At 40.2% G+C, this 19410-nt stretch overlaps 3 protein-coding genes and 1 pseudogene across 3 annotated transcripts; all 4 read right to left on the reverse strand.

Annotated features, from left to right (window-relative positions):
• Window positions 1–1796: 1796 nt before the first annotated feature.
• LOC109059983 (trace amine-associated receptor 13c-like) lies at window positions 1797–3502 on the reverse strand. The gene has a single exon (XM_042765752.1). It carries the CDS (start codon window positions 2802–2804, stop codon window positions 1797–1799), a length of 1008 nt encoding a protein of 335 aa, XP_042621686.1. The 5' UTR covers window positions 2805–3502.
• Window positions 3503–3647: 145 nt separating this feature from the next.
• LOC122146531 lies at window positions 3648–5334 on the reverse strand. Its single transcript, XM_042765753.1, has 2 exons — window positions 5214–5334; window positions 3648–5073 (listed from the first exon to the last, which is right to left on the reverse strand). Exon 2 carries the CDS (start codon window positions 5031–5033, stop codon window positions 3855–3857), a length of 1179 nt encoding a protein of 392 aa, XP_042621687.1. The 5' UTR covers window positions 5034–5073; window positions 5214–5334; the 3' UTR covers window positions 3648–3854.
• A 5257-nt stretch (window positions 5335–10591) lies between these two features.
• LOC122146478 lies at window positions 10592–12705 on the reverse strand. The gene has a single exon (XM_042765353.1). The coding sequence runs from the start codon at window positions 12687–12689 to the stop codon at window positions 11277–11279; it is 1413 nt and encodes a 470-aa protein (XP_042621287.1). The 5' UTR covers window positions 12690–12705; the 3' UTR covers window positions 10592–11276.
• A 5141-nt stretch (window positions 12706–17846) lies between these two features.
• Window positions 17847–18908, reverse strand: LOC109083433 (annotated as a pseudogene).
• Window positions 18909–19410: the final 502 nt, after the last annotated feature.

Genomic DNA, 19410 nt, shown 5'->3' on the forward strand with positions numbered 1-19410 from the left:
ACTTTCTAAACCAGGGGTAAAATAAAGCACAGATGAGAGGATTCAGACCTGAGTTAACATACACTGTCCATGTTAGAAAATTTGCTGTGGTGGAAGGGATTACTGTATCCCATTAGAGGGGGAAAAACACCAAAAAACAAAAGATTGGCAAATAGCAGAGGAGATGAATTACCACAATGATTTCTAAAGTTATAGCAGCTTTGCTCTCAGATTTCTTTCTCACTGAACCATCCAAAACATGCTTTCCACCCTTCATCTCAGAGTTTATAACTTTCACTTGTTGTTGTGCAACAAAGAAGGTCAGTGACTCTCCAGGCAAAATTTATCATGAAACTACACTCTCCATAACACACATCTATTCTGTGTGAAGAATCAAAGTATCCATTACTGATTACAATTGTAGTGTTATAGAAGGAGGAGCAAAACCAACTGAGAAAAATGCTCACTAAACTTTTGGTCATTGTTAATTTCTGTGGAAACATTAGAGGGTGATTTACAGCCACATACCAATCAGCAGCAATAAAAATTAAATTACTGAGATATGCTCAGAGAACCAGTCCAAGGATAATTATAAACAGACCACAGATAGCATTTACAAAGTACCAGCACGTCTCAATCAGCGTAATGGCCTCCACAGGAATCACTATAAGTCCTACAAGCATGTCAGCCACAGCAGAGAGAGAATGATCAGGTTGGTTGGAGTGTGAAGCTTCTTGAAGTGAAAGATGGAGATGATCACCAGCAGGTTCAAAAACACAGTACCTGCCGACAGCAATGAAAAAAAAAAAACATACATAAAATTATATTCATGTCTGGAGCATTCTTTCTTGATACACGACGAGTTGATGGCAGGAAAGCAGTATTGAGTCTCGTGATCTTTTGTCTGTATAATGTAAATTTTGTGATTTTGGGCTAATTGCCTTTTTCTAAAGTGTTGTTTCGAAGTAGTGAATGAATACACTTTTAAGTGTTTAACTGCACTTTATCTATCTGTGTTTGTAGATTTCAATTTCAGTACATATCTTGAAGGCCATTTTCTCAAAATGAGTTAGAAATATCCACTTCAGCAGCAGTTACACAGCACTTACATCTTTCCAGTCTTATATAAACACTTATATAATTCACCTGATTTGTACAACATTTTATTCCTAAAAGATTTTTTTTTTTTTGTCTGTTGACAGTATCTTTTGATTTAAGAAGAGATAAAAGAAATATCTAACAACCCCTCTGTAAACAAACTAATATGTCAACAAAATCAAACATATATCAACAAAATCTGGCTTTATCCAACGTTCAAATTTCAGTTCTGAAAATGTATACAAATTAATACATATTGACATAGATAATGCCTAATTTTGCATATTTTAATAAACTATTTCATAAAACATGTATTATTCTTATGTATTATCATGTATTATCTTAATCTCCATTCTTGGCAGCATTCATAAACAGGGTAATGTGAATGAGAAATGCATGCCTTCATTGAGTGGATTGGGATAATATTTTCTTAAAGTCAAATTCTGCTCTGTTCCTCACACAAAACTATTGTATTTATCATGAACCTTGATGATTCTGTTCTGTAGGCAAAGTAAAAGAGAATATGCAATGTTAAAAATCAACTTGGCCAAATAAAAAATAAGGCCATTACAAGAACATATGAAACACAAGAGTATCATGATAAGTACTTGTTTATTTCTTCTGTTAATGAATGTCTCCACTTTAAATTTAAAACTCATACTAGACTTTATAACTGTATGTTAGTATTAGAAATTGTGCTTTATCCTCCACAAAAATCATTAATAATCTTTAAAAATGTCCACAAGAGAGGATGCTGGCTCGAATATTTTAAACGTTAAGATGTGTTTAGCTGATATTTTAAACCAGCGGTAGAATAAAGCATAGATAAGAGGATTCAGACCGGAGTTAACATACAAAGTCCATAATAGAAATGTCACTGTGGCAGAAGATATTACTGTAGTACTTGTTGCAGACAATGTATAGGGAATATAGCAAAGCAGATAAACTGTCACAATGATTCCTAATGTCAGAGCAGCTTTGCTCTCAGATTTCCTCCTCATTGATCCTTCAGTTACACATTTACCACTCTTCATTAGGGTGTTTATAACTTTCACTTGCTGATGTGCAGCATAGAAAATCCTCAAATATAAAGTTATAATCAGGGTACAAGGTAACAAGAAGGAAAAAAAAAGGTCAGTGAATTTCCAAGAAAAACTTATTACTAAATAGCATTTTCCGTAACACGCATCTGATCTTTGAGAAGCTTCAAAATATCTGCAACTAACTAAATAGCCAATGTTGTATGTTGAGGAGAAAAACCAGCAGAGACAGATGCTTACTAAAGTTTTAGTCACTGTTATTTTCTTTGGGTACAGTAAAGGGTGACACACGGCCACATAACGATCAACAGCAATTAAAACTAAATTACAAATAGATGTTGATATGAGCAGTCCCATGATTATAGTAAACACATCACAGAAAGTGTCTCCAAAGTACCAACATGTCTCAATTAGCTTGATGGCATCCACAGGCATGACAATAAGCCCTACAAGCATATCGGCCGCAGCCAGAGAGAGAATGAGCAGGTTGGTTGGAGTGTGAAGCTTCTTGAAGTGAGAGATGGAGATGATCACCAGCAGGTTCAGAAACACAGTCCATGCTGACAGCAATGAAAAAAATACATACATGATATTGTATTCATAACTTGAGCGCTTTCCCTTGATACATGATGAGTTGATGGCAGGAAAGCAGTATTGAGTCTCATGATCCTCTATCTCATAGACCATGAGTGAATCTCCTCCTGTTAGGAGCTTGTTCTGCTCTTCTTACTGTCCTTTCATTTATACAGTGTCTGGATCAGACTGACCAACCCATCTACTGCCCACAATGATGCTGTATAATGATGTAATTACCTTCTTTTAATAATTCCAAACTTGGTAGTCAAATTGCTGTGCACAAAAGCCAAAAATCAAGGTATGGAACTAAATATTTTACTTTTACATGATGCTATATCCACAATGAAGTCCAAGAACACTGAGCAGTGAAATAAAACTTAAAAAGGAGCACAGCTACATTGATAGTTCACCCAGAATTGAAAATTGTCATCATACTTTTATGTTACCCGTGAAATGATAACATTAACTTGGAACTTGATTTTGTTCTTTATTCCACTAGTGCAGAACTCCCACCGTACACATTTTGTTTGATTGGTTGTTGTTTATTTGTAGTTTATAATTCTTTCATTTTTATATGTGCATACATGTGCGGTCAAACTGTAAACACAAAACAGTTTACAATTAATATTTAGCAATGTTTCACATTTCACATTTGCATTTAACATTATCACATGTAATACAATATGTATTTCTGGAACAGTCTCTCGTGTCACAGACTTGCATTAAATTTTGTTTACTATATGCAACATATTGCATGAATATTTCAACAAATAACATAATAAACAAAATATGTCTACATAAACAGCAAAACATAAGTGTATAATATTGACCATTTAGGCGCTAATCGCAAATAGCGATCTAAAGAGAGATAACTTTTTAAACAACGATAAAATTAAACAACAATAACATAACACACAACTCAAATAATATATAGTTCAAACTATTGTTTCAATCTGGAATTATTATAGAAGTTCAGCAATCTTGAAAATGAGAACAACATGGCTTTCTCTGTCAGCCCTCTTTCCACTGTGCACTTTCCGTCAGCCATAACATGAGCCACTGTGACAACGTTCTTAAAGGGGCAGCACCTAACATCCCGGCCCCCAATGACCCAAACAGGTCATTCAAAGAAAGTAAAGGTGATGCCTCAACTAAACTAGCTCAACTGATAAAACTGGCTTCCAGGAGGCAGATTTTATCCACAGGACGACTGAAGACTCCTGCCTGTGTTTTCACTTCCACAGTACGCACAAGTCCATCTGTACCTGGATAAACTCGAGTAATCAGACCTAGTGGCCAGTGATTGCGTGGTGCATTTTCATGCAGAATTATCACAAGATCTCCTACTTGAAGATTCCGCTTTGGTTGTAGCCATTTTTGGCGTTGCTGCAGTGCGGGCAAATATTCTTTAATCCATCTCGACAAGAAGATATTTGCCAGATACTGGACCTGGCACCATCTGCGTCGGTAAACATCTTGTTTTACGAAGGCTCCTGGGGGTAGAGTTGGACCTGAACGGAGTAACATCAGATGATTTGGGGTGAGTGGTAGAGGATCTGATGGGTCATCTGAGAGTTTAGTGATTGGTCTACCATTCACAATAGACTCAACGCAACAAAACAGTGTTGTCAGACCCTCGTCATCTGGTGCCTGCTGCAATAGGACAGTGTTTAGAATGGAACAAACGGTGCGAATTTGTCGCTCCCAAACACCACCCATATGGGAGGCAGCGGGTGGATTGAAGATCCATTTTACATTGTTCTGCAGCAGGTAATCAGAAATCTTTTGTTGATTCCATTCACTGATGGCTTTCCGTAACTCTCGTAATCCACCAACGAAATTAGTTCCGTTATCTGACCGTATTTCAGAAGGTGGGCCTCTCCTAGCGATGAATCGTTGTAATGCATTGATAAAGGAATCAGTATCGAGGGTGTGTGCGACTTCGAGATGAATAGCTCTCGTAGTGAGACATGTAAACAAACATCCATACCTCTTTTGTTCACTGCGTGCCTTCTTAATCAAGAATGGTCCGAAGTAGTCTATGCCCACTCGAGTGAATGGAGGCTCACACGGAGTAACTCTAGAGTCAGGTAAGTCTGCCATTTGCTGGGCTTGCGGCCTAGCTCTTAACTTGCGACACTGTAGGCATGACTTGAGAGTTTGGGTAATGACAGCACGTCCCTTTAGAATCCAGAAACTTTGACGAATTTCTGTAAGAACTCGTTCTGGACCCGCATTACCCAAACGAAGATGGTAGTGACGAATAATCAGCTGGGTGACGTGATGATTGTTAGGTAGGATCACTGGATGTTTAGCCTCGTAAGGAATTGGGGCATTCATTAGTCTGCCTCCGACACGAAGGAGTTGATAATTTTCATCCCTAAAGGGTTTAAGTTTGAGAAGAGAACTGGGTTTGGCTTCAGTAGATCTGAAAGTTGCAGCTTGTATGTAATTGAGAGTGGCTAACTCTGCTTGCTGGAGCTCACCAACAGTAATGGGTTCAGAAAGATGTGCACTTACTTTCTTGCGTAAGAAAGCCTTGAGACGCAACAAGATAGCTGTCAAGTTCCGATCTACTTCTTGTACAATTCCCCACTTGAAAAGGACAGTCCCTCCACATGAAGATCTTAACTGGATTTCAGCCCCGTCCACACGGAGACGCGTTTCTGTGAATACGCATTTACCATTCCTTGGTAGCAGTAAACAGGTGAAAAAACCTCAAGAGAGATGACAAATACAAGTTACTATTTGAGTTGACAGCCAAATTAAACAAAATTCTTCACATTCACCTCAGATAAACACAGTACTGTCATTATAAAATACAAGGTTTCCACTTTTAAGCAGTATTTTCATAGTAAAGAATTATTCTAAGGTATCATTGTAACCACAACTAGATATGCTTAACCAAAACAAATCAATTGGCATTTTAATTTTCAAAATGTATATTTTCTTATCTTTTAACCAAGTATCTTTAGCCAAATATTTTTAGACTACACATTTTTTTTAACTGAATTAAGAACTTGGTTTATTAAGATTTCTACAAAGTTTAAATTACTTTTAACCATTTCAAACACATTCTTTGTCAAACAATGAATTTGGCTTTTCTTACTTTTCCTTTATACCCCACAAATAACATTTGAAATGACAAATACCACTGCAAAGGTCCTATCAAACTCAACAACAGTTAAGAGTTTGTGTCTTCCAGAATACCATTAGCACTGCACTGCTTAAGTCAGTCTAGCCAAACATGGCCAATATGGCGCTTACCGGCTGTCCTTCACAGTTTTGTGGAGGGCTTGGTCTTACACATTCACCTTGATGACAAAGATGAAGTTTCCTTGGTCTTGTGGTGCTATAAATGCTCCTTTGACTGCAGTCTAAAGACAACAACAGAGCCAGGTACTGGCACGCTCAGATTGCCTGGACAATAAGTTCCACCTGGTTCACCACTGATTGAAGGAGGAGTTTCACCACTTAGGAGCTCCCAGGCAGTTTGTCAGCACACCTCCCACTCGATCTTTCCACGGGAACCGATGGAAAGATCGTAAATCAGCACCTGCTTACTGCCGGTCAGTTCCGAGTTTGGTCCTCAACTGGTAGCAAGACAACCAGGCGTCGAACATCTCTGTGCAGGACCGTGGTTTGGGTAGCTTCTTTCAGGACTTTAGCCGATGGCCGGTTTAGTGCCGGTTTTGTGACAGGAAGGCAGGAGCTTTGGACCACTCTGACGTTCACGTCTCGAACAATGCCTTTAGCAACTGGATTGACGCTCACCACCCGTCCTAGCTTGAATTGGCCCCTCACTGCATTTTGGTCGCACAACCAGACAATATCTCCGACAGCAACATTGCGATGCGAAGTGTGCCATTTACTTCTCAGAAATAAGTTTGGGCCGACAAGCTGGCTCCAAGACCTCCAGAACTTGTTGACCTGGTTCTGCATCTCTCTGAGTCTCTTGTAAGGGTAGTTTGCAAAGTCAAATGTTCTGATCTCACCACTTAAAGAGGCTCGGCCCAGGAGAAGTGTGTTGGGTGACACATACTGTACGCTTTCTTCATGGCTCTGCATCCTGGCACCTATTGGGCATTCGTTGGCAAGGTTTGCAGCAAGTTGTAGTGTTGTCTGAAACTCACTGTAGCTGAGGCCAGTGTTGTTGCCCAGGCTCTGCAGTGCCTTCTTGAGAATCCGGACAGCGGCTTCAGCAGCCCCATTGCGGTGAGGTGAGTCAGCAGGGTGAATTGTCCACTCCCATTTGGTACCTTTTTGAGCCGACATCTCTTCTATTGAAGTTCTATTCTGAGCATCCAGGAACTGGTACAGCTCTCTTAGGACAGGTTTGGCGCTGATGAAGTTTGTCCCCGGGTCGGACCAGATCTTTCTTGAGTGCCCTCTCATTGCAGTAAAGCATTGGTAAGCCATCAAGAAGCTCTCTGTCGACACTGTGTTGACCAGGTCTGCATGAATTGCCCTGCTGGCCATACAACTGAAGACGACACCCCACACTTTCATTGAGACCCGTTTCTTGATGTCATCTTTGACAAGGTATGGTCCGAAGAGGTCGACTGTAGTGAACTCGAACGGAGCTGCAGGTGTGGCTCTTTCAGGAGGTAGATCAGCCATTACCTGTTTGCACCTTCTTGCTCTTGACTTTTTACAGAAAAGGCAGTTCTCCACTACGTTTTGGGCAATTTTCCTCCCTTGGATGATCCAGCCTTTCCTCCTCATTTTCAGCAAGGTTGCAGCCACGCCTTCATGACCCTCATCGTGCGCCTCCCGTGCCAATAAAGTAGAGACCCACGCATTGAAAGGCAGAAGGGGAACTGCACCGCCATCCTCCCTGAAGCCATGGATTCTCCCACCACAGACTAGTAACCCAGATTCTGGCTCTCTGTACACAACCAAGCGGTCTGTAGTGGTAGCTGGAAATGTAACCCCCTATTGAGCAGCAAGATAGATGTCTCTTATAGCCTCTTGACGTTCTGTGGCGGTGATAACTCCTTTTCTGGGAATCACCTTCCAATTTGAGGTCTCAATGGACTTTGTTGCAGATATAAACCTATTGGCGGCTCTCCAGATAAAAGCAACAGTCTTGATTAGACACTTTAGGCTACTAAAGCGCCTCTCATCAACCAAGTTTAGGACAGCTGCACCAGCAGGAAGTCGTCCCGCAAGACTTGGAAGACTTCTTTTCGCTTGGGCTCTGGTGAGTGCTGCCACGAATGACTTCTTTTGCATAATGTTAATGCTTTCTCGAGCTGTCACAGACACAACTTTTGAAGACATAATTGGCCACTCGCTCTCTGGAAGATGTAGAAACTCTGGCCTTTGCTGCCACTCTGAATGGGCATCAAGTTCCTTTGGCCCAGCTCCTCGAGTAATAATGTCGGCTATGTTGAGTGGTCCAGGGATCCACCACCAGTCCTGTAGTCGTGTGCTCTCTTGGATCTCTCCAATTCTATTAGCGAAGAAAGTTTGAAATCCATAGCTTTCACACTGGATAGCTCCAAGAACAGTCTGACTGTCTAACAAATGGTACCACCTTTTTATCTGGATCTGGGTATGCTTTTCAAAGTACTTTTTCAGGCGGCTTGCAAAGACTGCACCGCAAAGTTCTGCTTTGACCGCATCCCCCTTCTGGTCTAGAGGTGTCAGCTTTGCTTTTGACTCCACTAGTCGAATTGTTAATTGTTTGTTGCAGTTCCACCGCAGGTAGAGGACAGCACCATAGGAGCTTTCATTGCCATCTGAAAAAGTGACAGCGACTGGTTTAGTTGTTGCCTTTGGTGGAGTAAGGGCTCTTGGGAACATTACTTTGCTTAGCTGGACGTACTCCTCAAAAATTCCAATTGCATCTTTGCGGAGCTCCTCCAAAAGGGGAAGGTCCCATGTGTCCTTAACTATGCTGCACTTTGGTTTTGCCTCTTGGAATGCCCTTCGGACCAAAATAGCCCCTTTTTGCTTTGCTGGCGCTGTCAGGCCTACCGGGTCGTACAAACCAGCAACGTGACTCAGCAGTTCACGTCTTGTCAGCGGGTCTGGTGTCTGTGCTCGTACTTCTTCTAGCAGCAAGTCTTGCCCAAGTCTCATCTTTTTCTTCCGCCTGGAGAAGTTGACCCTCACCATGACATGCAACATGTCTTCATCCACAATGTAGCCGAGACCGAGCGCCTTGTTGTCTTCCTCCTTAAGCTGGTTTGGTAGGACAACAATATTTGGTGATGCCTTTTCTCTTTCTCCTTTACTTTGGCCTGAGAAGACCCAAGGTTTCAATGCAAACCCTCCTGCTTTTAGAATCAGCTCCACATTCCTTGTAATGACTTCGAGTCTTTCACGGCAGTTGTGGGATGTCAAGATGTCATCGACGTAGCTGTGCTCATGTAATACTTGGCATTCATCTGTGAGGTGGCTGAATTGAGGCAGGTTAACCGTCTCCCTCATGGCAAGTTGTGCTATGCATCCTGCTGGCTTGTCCCCGATATTCACTCTGGTTATGGCGTATTTTTCTAGCTCATCGCCCTCTAAATCACGCCACAAGAACCAGTGTAGATGGACTTCCCTCTCCTCGAGCCACACAGAATTGTACATCTTTCTGACGTCTCCTAGAGCGGCGAAGGTGCCTTGGCGGAACTTGAGGAGGACAGCTCGGATCGAGTTGAGAACGTCAGGGCCTTTCATCAGAAGGTCATTAAGACTTTGGCCTTTGTACTTCTGACTGCTGTTCCAGACAAGTCTTACCGGGGTTGTAAGGCGGAGGTCTCGTATTATTTTTTCATCCACACTGTCGAGAAGTTGAAACTTTTTAACCTCTTTGGATCCAGTAGGTTCTCCCTGCATCTGGAGCGCTTCCCAATCTTTTTTCCACCGGTGAAACTCTCGGCGGATGCCAGAAAACTTTGGGAGGGCAGCTGGCTTTAATTTAATTGCTGGTGTGGCCACACAACTGATTGAAGTAGTACTCAATTTGCTGGTTTTCTTCTCTGACGTGTGCCCCTGTAAAGTCTGCTTGTCTTATTGAGAGTTTTGGCAGGATAGTCTCAAGGCCTTTAATACGACTCTGGAACTGTTGTTGCTCTGCTGGGGGGGCCCAGCACTTCCAATGTTTATGCACCTCCTTCGCAGCCTTCACAAGTTTCTGTAGTTGTCCGATCATTAAGAGATATGCATCTGGGTTTTTACTTGGGTCCACAGCTCCCACGTTTTCTGCTTGCGACTCTGCTGTTGTAATTGATTGTGTCAGTTCATATTCCCCGAAATTGCCCCACAATGACTTTTGTTTGAGGTCCTTTAGCTCTTGCAATTTCTTCTCACACTCATTGGCTGTTTTGACCAAGTCCCTCTTTTGCTGCTCACTCAACTCCTCTGCATCAGAGCTTTCTTCAATATATTGCCCCTCTACATCATCGTTGGCTTCCAGGACTTTGCCAGCTTCTTCAGTGAGCTTCTTGAAATTGTCTCTGAGCTCCTCTTCTGACATCATTGTATGCATTCGTAGCACATTATTGGTCAAACGGGAAAACTGACGCTTCGCTGATGTCCTTGCGGTCTTTAGCTGCTCCAACAGTAATGAATCAGCCATTTCAATCACAGCAACAGGGCGGAACAGTCTTTCTTTGTCTCTATGGACACGTGTGGTCACTTTTCTGGTCCTTCTCCAGTCCTCAGAAACGGTTTTTCACTGTCAAGTTCTGATCTACTTCTTGTGCAATTCCCCACTTGAAAAGGATAGTCCCTCCACATGAAGATCTTAACTGGATTTCACTCAATAAACAGCCATGGGAACAGTTCTTTGTCTTTTATTTACCATTCCTTGGTAGCAGTAAACAGGGTGAAAAACCTCAAGAGAGATGACAAATACAAGTTACTATTTGAGTTGACAGCCAAATTAAACAAAATTCTTCACATTCACCTCAGATAAACACAGTACTGTCATTATAAAATACAAGGTTTCCACTTTTAAGCAGTATTTTCATAGTAAATAATTATTCTAAGGTCTCATTGTAACCACAACTAGATATGCTTAACCAAAACAAATCAATTGGCATTTTAATTTTCAAAATGTATATTTTCTTATCTTTTAACCAAGTATCTTTAGCCAAATATTTTTAGACTACACATTTTTTTAACTGAATTAAGAACTTGGTTTATTAAGATTTCTACAAAGTTTAAATTACTTTTAACCATTTCAAACACATTCTTTGTCAAACAATGAATTTGGTTTTTCTTACTTTTCCTTTATACCCCACAAATAACATTTGAAATTACAAATACCACTGCAAAGGTCCTATCAAACTCAACAAGAGTTAAGAGTTTGTGTCTTCTAGAATACCATTAGCACTGCACTGCTTAAGTCAGTCTAGCCAAACATGGCCAATATGGCGCTTACCGGCTATCCTTCACAGTTTTGTGGAGGACTTGGTCTTACACAGTCACCTTGATGACAAAGATGAAGTTTCCTTGGACTTGTGGTGCTATACATGCTCCTTTGACTGCAGTCTAAAGACAACAACAGAGCCAGGTACTGGCACGCTCAGATTGCCTGGACGATAAGTTCCACCTGGTTCACCACTGATTGAAGGAGGAGTTTCACCACTGAGGAGCTCCCAGGCAGTTTGTCAGCACAATAGCAGTAGCTCTTTTCAAACGATGCCAACTGGAGTATCGTTCCAGTAGTCTGTCCACTGCATTTTTCATTGCTTGGTTTGGTGTTACGTTAGCTGCATAGACTTCTTTGCCTCGTTTGATCTCTGCTTCATCTGGCAAGTCATTTATAATAGGTTGAGCAGGCCAATGTTCCTCATCATGTCTAAGAAAGTGTGGACCAGATACCCATCGTTCACTTGCCAAAATCTCCCTCATAGTCATCCCTCGAGAGACGTCATCCGCAGGGTTAGAGACAGAATCAATATGTCTCCACTGGCATGATTCTGAGCGTTCATGTATTTTTGATATACGGTTGGCGACAAATGTCTGGAAACGACAATGCTTGTTTTTAATGTACTGAAGTGCAATAGTACTGTCTGTCCAAAAGAAAGTCCTTTCAATTGGAATCTCTACATGTTGTTTGATATGCTGATTCAGCTCCGTAGCAACAACTGCTGCTAGTAGCTCCAGTCGTGGTATGCTAACTGGCTTGATTGGAGCAAGTCTGGCCTTTGACATCACGAGCCTGCAGGTGCCGCCAATCTGGATGTATGAAACAGCACCATAAGCCAGTTCCGAAGCATCGGAAAAGTGATGGAGCTGGGTAGATAAAAAACAACTTGTGGATGTTGGTCTAAGGCATCTTGGAATTGTCAGTGCTGACAACAGAGGCAAGTCGTTCAACCATCTGTGCCATTGTGCTGCTATGTCCACCGGTAACTCCTCATCCCACTCAACTTTTAAGCGGCACAACTCTTGAAAGATTGCTTTAGCTTTGAGCACGAAAGGGCTTGCAAATCCTAAAGGATCATAGATGGAACTGGTAGTGCTCAATACTCCTCTCTTTGTTACAGGTTTATCTACTGACTTGACATCAAATGTGAAGCAATCTCGTTCTACATCCCAAAGGACGCCCAGTGTTCGTTCAAATGGCAAATCCTCTTGGTCAAGGTTTACCTCATGTAATGATTTTGCCCAGTCATCAGCTGGTATTGATTTCATCACTTCCTTGGAATTGCTTAACCACTTGGTTAATCCAAAGCGTCCGCAGGTGAGCAGTTCCCGGAGTTCGGAAGCAAGTTTCATGGCAGCATCCTCTGTTGGTACTGACTTAAGGCAATCGTCGACATAGAAATTTCGCTTAACCGTTTCCACTGTGTCGTCAGAGAAGTTTCCACGATTGTCCTCTGCCACTCGTTGCAAGGCAAAATTGGCAGCACTAGGACTCCAGACACCTCCAAACAGATGAGCCGTCATACGATAATGCTTAGGTGGTTTGTTCGGGTCGTTATCTTCCCACCACAGGAAGCGAAGCACATCTCTTTCGTCAGAAGGCACTCGGACCTGATAGAACATGCTCTCGATGTCCGCATTTAGAGCAATGGGTTCTTGTCTGAACTTGAGAAGGACTCCTAGCAGCTTAGTAAGGTCTGGGCCTTGATGAATGTGGTCATTTAATGAAGTACCTTGGTACCGTGCTGCACAATCAAAAACGATACAAACTTTCTCTGGCTTACGTGGATGTAGCACTGGATGATGCGGCAGGTACCACACACAACCATCTGTTCTGTTAATGTCGACGACCTCGATATTTTTTGCGCAAAGAGTCTCTAATACCCTCTGTATACTTCTGAAGCAAAGTTGGGTCCTTCTTTAGCCTCTTTCCTAGAAGGTCTAATCGATGCTTGGCCATCGAGTAGTTATTGGGCAGTCGTGGTGGATGTTCTTTAAATGGGATAGGAAGTGTGTAATGACCTTCCTCTTTGACTGATTGTTTGTTCCATAGGGCCACAACTTGCTCATCAACTACTGACAGCGAATCCTGGTTCACATGCACTGGATCATCCAATTTCCAAAATCTTTCAACAGCTTGTTGTAGAGAATGATCAGCTCGAATAAAATTGGCAGAAACAGATGTAGAGCCATCAGCTACTGGTCCATGGAGTCTCCATCCCAGGCCAGTAAGAATTGCATATGGTTCACCAGACTCACCACAGCATGTGTTACAAGGAGCAAGTATGTCTGGTTGGTCAAGACCTATTAGCAGGTGAACCTCATCAGCTATATCAGCATCGGGTAGACTGATTTCATCTGCAATTTCTCGCAGATGCGGCCACTGAAACAGCTCCTGCTGTGTGACTAGGCTGTCTAGACTTATGTTCAGGTTATCCCGACAGAGCACTCCTTTCATCAGGAAAGAGTTCTTTTGTTGAGCATTGTTCGAGCATCTTCGTAGATCCACTGCTAAGGTGACTACATTTAGGTTTTTGGTCTCCATGGTGTTCAGTATAATGTTCATTTTGTGTGATTCCAGTTTAAGAGCACGAACTAGCTTCTTAGAAGCATAGGTCCCATTTGAGCCACTGTCAAGCAAAGCAAAGACATTCATAGAGAATCGTTTGTGTCTGTCTGAAACCACTACAGGCAGAATGGGAAGTGCAATCTTCTTTTGACTGACTTCACTGCATTTTTTGGTAGCATGTGCTTGAATGGCTTGTGGCAGGTCGACAGCTGGCTCATCCTCAGTAGCTTGATTAGTAGATTGGCTTTTGTCGTTGTCAGAAGCTACGATGGCAGAGTGTAGCCAACTGTTGTGTTTTTTCCCACATCCAGGCACCTTGCATTCCCAGCTGCGAGAACAGATTGTGCTACGATGGCCCTTCATAAAGCAGTTCAGGCAGAGTTGCTTTCGCTGAACAAAGGCCAAACGCTCTTGAACAGACAAAGCATTGAAGGCTTGACACTGGTTCAGGAAGTGTCCGTCAGTGCACTTTGGACATTTACATCTTGACGTTATCTTTGGTGTACGATATGGTGGATTCATTAGTAACCGACACTGTTGCAAATGTCTGCCTTTTCTTATTGAAGCTTGACTTAGCATTTGATTTAGAACTCACAGGAGAATTTCGACTGGCAGGTGTAAGAAGATTCCCAAAAATAGGATCAGCTCTCTTAGTGGCTTCAGATTCCACAAGACAGACTACATCATCCAACTTTGGTAAATGTCCAGATTTTACAATCTCATAATTTATTGTGAGCCATCTTTTCTTTATGTCTTCAGGCAGCTTTTCTACAATCTGTAGCAAAGTGCGTCCTCCATTGAGCTCATCCTCACACTTCATTGCCTTTAGAGTGTTTTGGCAGCTACACAAAATGTCTGCAAAGCTTTGCAACTGCTTGTTGTCTTTAATGTCTTTGTGATTGAGCACCTTGTCGACCCATGCTTGTGATACTGCATATGGATTGCCAAAACGTCTTTTCAGAATAGCCATGGCTTCTACATAGCCCAGGCTAGAGTCAGGGTTGTACAAGCAGTGCGAGATAGCATCTCTAGCTTGACCGACAGTGTACTGATGCAGACGAGTGAGTTTTTCTTGATCTGGCACTGTCTCTTTGTCAATCACTGAGGAAAAAAATCTGATGAACTGCCAGTACTTTAAGGGTTCTCCATCGAACTTGATGATGTCGACAGGTGGTAAGTGCATGGAATCAATGTGTGACTGATACTGTTGCCTTGACATCTCTAGTAGTTGACATAAAAAATTCTCGTTTACTGCTGAGAATGATGGCCGAAAGTTGAAGGATGGGTTACCTGAGACAGGAGTTTATTGTTTATTGTTATTATTATATGTTTATTGTTGCTAACTCAGCCTTTCGTCGATTTTCCTCCATCTCAGCATCTTTGAGTTTCAGTAAGCCTTTTAGTCCAGCCATTGCAAATTCAGCTTGCTGAAGTTGTAGTTTAAACTCTGCAGGCAGACGTTCTTCTTGTTCAGCTAAAAGCACAGAGAACTCTTTATTTTCTTTCTGTTTTAGATTCTGTAGCTCTTGAAACTGTGTAGATAGTTGGTCTACAGGAGACATTTGCGGTTTAGCAGCTTCATCAAGCGTTTGCTGGTTCCTCTTGGAAGTTTGATGCATCAGAAGACTCCATTGATGGCTTAAAGTCTTCAAACCAGCTTAAGACTGTGTGCTGTAAGTCTTGCACATCCCGCAGGACTGATGTTAAATAGCCTTTAGAAGCATCAAGGTCATCATCATCTTCTAATGTTTTATGGTACATGTCATGGATCTCGTGAAACCGCATAACAGCCTGATCCAAAGCAGCAAGTTTCATCTCTACCTCTTTGGGCTGATTACATTTGATAGCGGTTGTAATCTGTGTCATCAAGTGTGTCACAGCAGCCTTTGCACCTCCATGTTGACGCTTGAGACCCTTTTGTTGTTGATCTGGGGTAGAACTTTCTTCTGTTTCTTAGTCCATGTTGTTATTAATTTCCTTTCTTCCTCGTGTTTGACTTTAATGTTACCCGTAAAATGATAACATTAACTTGGAACTTGATTTTGTTCTTTATTCTACTAGTGCAGAACTCCCACCGTACACATTTTGTTTGATTGGTTGTTGTTTATTTGTAGTTTAGAATTCTTTCATTTTTATATGCGCATACATGTGCGGTCAAACTGTAAACACAAAACAGTTCACAATTAATATTTAGCAATGTTTCACATTTCACATTTGCATTAAACATTATCACATGTAATAGAATATGTATTTCTGGAACAGTCTCTCGTGTCACAGACTTGCATTAAATTTTGTTAACTATATGCAACATATTGCATGAATATTTCAACAAGTAATATAATAAACAAAATATGTCTACATAAACAGCAAACATAAGTGTATAATATTGACCGTTTAGGCGCTAATCGCAAATAGCGATCTAAATAGAGATAACTTTAGAAACCTCAGATACTTAAACAACGATAACATTACTCACCACGCTGGGAATATATAGTTTAAATTATAGTTTCAATCTGGAATTATTATAGAAGTTCAGCAAGCTTGAACATGAGAACAGCATGGCTTTCTCTGTCAGCCCTCTCTCAACTGTGCACTTTCCGTCAGCTATCACATGAGCCACTGTGACAACGTTCTTAAAGGGGCAGCACCTAACACTTTTATACATAGATCAGCCATTTAAATAGCCATCTAAATATCTTCTATTGTATTCCACAAAAGAAAGAAACAACATAAAACAACATAAAAGTGAGTAAATGATGACAATGTTCTTTATTGGGTTAACTGTTCCTTTAGAGCTCACTGTAAAAATGGCTCACAAGAGACGTTTGTACTAATAAAATCTCTAAGATTTGTTTGCAGATTTCTTTAATGATGTAAGTGCATTGTGAAAATCGTGTGATAAGTGATGATCCTCTGTGCTTCCACATGACCACTCACATGAGTTTCTCAACATCAAGCTTCACAACATAATGAAGTTTATGTCAAGTGTGAGCTCATGAATCTGCGTTTGACACTTGGACAGAACAGATGGTTAATAGTGTAAAAAGTTTCATCCTTGTACTGTGCATACTGTGTACACTCAGGATGTTTGGGGTATCCCCGGCCTCAGACAGTAAAATGCAATTTTGAACATAACCATGTATTTTTATTTTAAACAAAGGTAATATCTCTTTATATATATATATATATATATATATATATATATATATAGATATATATATATATATATATATATATATATATATACTGTATATTACGGCTGAGCAACTAATTAACGGAGACAATTATTTTATCACGCTTTTTATCACACAGTTTTTATTATTGTTATTATTTTGAAAGTCAGTTACTCACTGGCTCTGAATACACATACAGGCAAACCTAAATATATAAATATAAATAAACTTAATTCCCACTATATATCCGATATCAAATTAATCTAACCGTTCGCTCATCATTTGGACTACTTTTGGTACTGTTTCTGACAAATTTGTGATTACACTTGTCTGTTATGTTTTTCTATATAACTGTACATATTTTAAGAAATTGTGATAGTTAAGTTTAGAGGTAGGAGTGGGATTAGCAGCTCAACATATCATTTCGATGCTATTTTGTTTTATTAAAATATAAATGTTATATAAAATGTAAATTACTATAAACTTTAATAAAAATCAGTTATACCCAGATTTAACTTAATGCAGATAACCAAAACTAAATTAATCACCACACTGACCTTTAAATTAACTAATTTAACTTAAAAAGCACATATAATGCAGCAGTGTCAAAACCTACTTCAATAAAACTGAACTTCATGAACATAATTAAACAGATATTATTCAAAACTACACACTCTGCAAAGCAGTTATCATGAACCTTGATGACTCTGTTCTGTAGGCACAGTAAAAGAGAATATGTGGTCACATGGTTGAATACAGTGTGTCTGTGACGGTCCAGACCAATATATGATACATATTTACAACACACACAGTAAATGAACATTAAACACATAAACAAAACTATCAACATATTAACGTTTCAATGTTAAAAAATCATCTTATCCATAACAAGAACATAGAATGAAACACAAGAGTATCATAAGTACTTGTTTATTTCTTCTGTTAATGAATGTTTCCACTTTAAATTTAAAACTCATACTAGAGTTTTAGAACTGTATGTTAGCATTAGAAATTGTGCTTTATCCTCCACAAAAGTCATTAATAATCAGTAAAAATGTCCATATGAGAGGATGATGGCTCAAAAATCTTAAGGGTTAAGATGCGTTTAACTGATATTTTAAACCAGCGGTAAAATAAAGCATAGATAAGAGGATTGACTCCTGAGTTAGCATACAAAGTCCATAATAGAAATGTAATTGTGGCAGAAGATATTACTGTAGTACCTGTTGCAGACAATGTATAGGGAATATAGCAAAGCAGATAAACTGTGACAATGATTCCTAATGTCATTGCAGCTTTGCTCTCAGATTTCCTCCTCACTGATCCTTCCGTTACACATTTACCACTCTTCATCAGGGAGTTTATAACTTTCACTTGCTGATGTGCAACATAGAAAATCCTCAAGTATAAATTTATAATCAGGGCACAAGGTAACAAGAGAGAAAAAAACAGGTCGGTTAATATCCAAGAAAAACGTATTACTAAATAGCATTTCCCATAACACGCATCTGATCTTTGGGAAGCTTCAAAATATCTGCAACTAACTAAAAAGCCAATGTTGTATGTTGAGGAGAAAAACCAGCAGAGACAGATGCTTACTAAAGTTTTAGTCATTGTTATTTTCTTTGGGTACAGTAAAGGGTGACACACAGCCACATAACGATCAACAGCAATTAAAACTAAATTACAAATAGATGTTGAGATGAGCAGTCCCATGATTATAGTAAACACATCACAGAAAGTGTCTCCAAAGTACCAACATGTCTCAATTAGCTTGATGGCATCCACAGGCATGACAATAAGCCCTACAAGCATATCGGCCGCAGCCAGAGAGAGAATGAGCAGGTTGGTTGGAGTGTGAAGCTTCTTGAAGTGAGAGATGGAGATGATCACCAACAAGTTCAGAAACACAGTCCATGCTGACAGCAATGAAAAAAATACATACATGATATTGTATTCATAACTTGAGCGCTTTCCCTTGATACATGATGAGTTGATGGCAGGAAAGCAGTATTGAGTCTCATGATCCTCTGTCTCATAGACCATAAGTGAATCTCCTCCTCTTAGGAGCTTGTTCTGCTCTTCTTACTGTCCTTTCATTTATACAGTGTCTGGATCAGACTGACCAACCCATCTACTGCCCACAATGATGCTGTATAATGATGTAATTACCTTCTTTTAATAATTCCAAACTTGGTAGTCAAATTGCTGTGCACAAAAGCCAAAAATCAAGGAATGGAACTAAATATTTTACTTTTACATGATGCTATATCCACAATGAAGTCCAAGAACACTGAGCAGTGAAATAAAACTTAAAAAGGATCACAGCTACATTGATAGTTCACCCCCAGAATTTAAAATTGTCATCATACTTTTATACATAGATGAGCCATTTAAATCTAAATATCTTCTATTGTATTGCACAAAAGAAAGAAACAACATAAAACAACATAAAAGTGAGTAAATGATGACAATGTTCTTTATTGGGTTAACTGTTCCTTTAAAGCTCACTGTAAAAATGGCTCACAAAAGAGATGTTTGTACTAATAAAATCTCTAAGATTTGTTTGCAGATTTCTTTAATGATGTAAGTGCATTGTGAA

Source organism: Cyprinus carpio, chromosome A10, assembly GCF_018340385.1.
Source record: "Cyprinus carpio isolate SPL01 chromosome A10, ASM1834038v1, whole genome shotgun sequence".
NCBI classification, from domain to species: Eukaryota; Metazoa; Chordata; class Actinopteri; order Cypriniformes; family Cyprinidae; genus Cyprinus; species Cyprinus carpio.